This window comes from Mandrillus leucophaeus, unplaced genomic scaffold, assembly GCF_000951045.1.
Source record: "Mandrillus leucophaeus isolate KB7577 unplaced genomic scaffold, Mleu.le_1.0 Scaffold237, whole genome shotgun sequence".
NCBI classification, from domain to species: domain Eukaryota; kingdom Metazoa; phylum Chordata; class Mammalia; order Primates; family Cercopithecidae; genus Mandrillus; species Mandrillus leucophaeus.
In genome coordinates this window covers 587,372-588,964 of record NW_012102443.1, presented here as the reverse complement: position 1 = coordinate 588,964, position 1,593 = coordinate 587,372, and the positions used below count along the sequence as shown (strand labels likewise).

At 45.5% G+C, this 1,593-nt stretch overlaps 1 protein-coding gene across 2 annotated transcripts in view; it reads right to left on the bottom strand.

The window, feature by feature from the left end:
* The window catches only part of ANKLE2 (ankyrin repeat and LEM domain containing 2), a 48,600-nt gene that overhangs the window by 41,857 nt on the left and 5,150 nt on the right, over positions 1 to 1,593 (bottom strand). The window contains exon 2 of one of the 2 annotated variants that reach the window (XM_011982213.1): positions 569 to 1,027. In XM_011982213.1, the coding sequence (XP_011837603.1) occupies positions 569 to 1,022 (454 nt within the window). In that variant the 5' untranslated portion in view covers positions 1,023 to 1,027. Of the gene's footprint in view, positions 1 to 568; positions 1,034 to 1,593 lie in introns of those variants that run through there. The other variant, XM_011982214.1, reaches the window with a different exon arrangement.

Sequence of the window (1,593 nt, the reverse complement as noted above, 5' to 3'; positions counted from 1 at the left end):
GCGGTGGCAGGTGCCTGTAATTCCAGTTACTCAGGAGGCTGAGGCAGGAGAATCACTTGAACTCAGAGGGCAGAGGTTACAGTGAGCCAAGATTGCGCCACTGCACTCCGGCCTGGGCAACAGAGTGAGACTCTGTCTCAAACAATATATAACTAAATAAATAATAAAATAAAATTACAAAACTTTGATGCTGAAAATTTATGCATTCATTGGCCATTTGCATTCATTAACATGAAAGGTGTGCAGGTTACAATGCATTTTAAAAAGGGGGAGGCGACTAATCAACAAAGCTCCTAACCAAGAGCAGCAGCCAGCTAATATTAATGTCTCAGTCCAGCACATCTCACAGAATCCAATTTCCCTAACCACTTTTAACAGTTCTCACGCAGACTCACAAATATTTCAGGAAAGTTCTACATAAAAGTATTAACAATGGTTAACTGGGGTGATGAGATGGTGGTGATCGGATTTTTTCTTTTTTTATCTGTACTTTTCCATTTTCATATGTCATCCCGCCCTCTGCATATATGCTATCTGTGTGAGGAAATCCTACACACGTCCCCATTACCATTTCTCGCTGGGACGTCCTCATATACTGGACACACCCCATAGTACAAGGGCGGTTCCTTAGACGCAGTCACTGCAGTTCCGTAGGTGTCGACGGCACTGGGGGGCACCGAGCGGGTCTGAGATGTCACAGCTTCCTCTTCGGGAGGATTCAGGCCCACACTGTAACCAAAATCTCTGTCTTCAGAAAAACCAGCCTGATCAGTTGGGTTCCCTTCAGCTGACTTCAAAATCCTTTGTGTGTCTTGGCTGAGAGCTGTGGCACCTGCCTCATGGTGGTCAAAAGAAGGCAGCCTTCCTCCTTGCTCCAGTAAAGCCTGAGCCAATTTTTTCTCAAAAATGAACCTTGTAGTTGACGTAATGGGTCCACATTTCAAGCCAGCTTTGACGATTTCTTCTCTAAGGTCATCTGGATTCAGAAGTTTCAATCGAGCCAACACAGCATCCATTGTCATTTCACCTAGGCCCAAGACAAAAAAATCAAATAGAGTCACAAAATACTAACACCTGCTGAAGCTGGGTGGCAGGTACCAGGGTTCATTATTTAATGGCATCAGTTTATTTCATTAAAAACTTTTTTCTTGGCTGGGCGCAGTGGCTCATGCCTATAATCCCAGCACTTTGGGAGGCCGAGGTGGGCGGATCACCTGAGGTCAGGAGTTCGAAACCAGCCTGGCCAACATGGTGAAACCCCATTTCTACCAAAAATACAAAAAATTAGCCGGGTGCAGTGGCAGACACCTGTAATCCCAGCTACTCGGGAGGCTGAGGCAGGAGAATGGCATGAACCCAGGAGGCGGAGGCTTCAGTGAGCCGAGATTGTGCTCCAGCTTAGACAACAAGAGCAAGACTCCAGATCAAAAAAAAAAAAAAAATTTCGTTCTTTTTTCCCAGGCAGGATTCCACTTTTCATACAAACTCTCTCCTTACTATAATGCCACCAGTTTTTTTTTTTTTTTTTTGAGGCAGAGTCTTGCTCTGTCACCCAGCCTGGAGTGCAGCGGCACCATCTCAGCTCACTGCAAC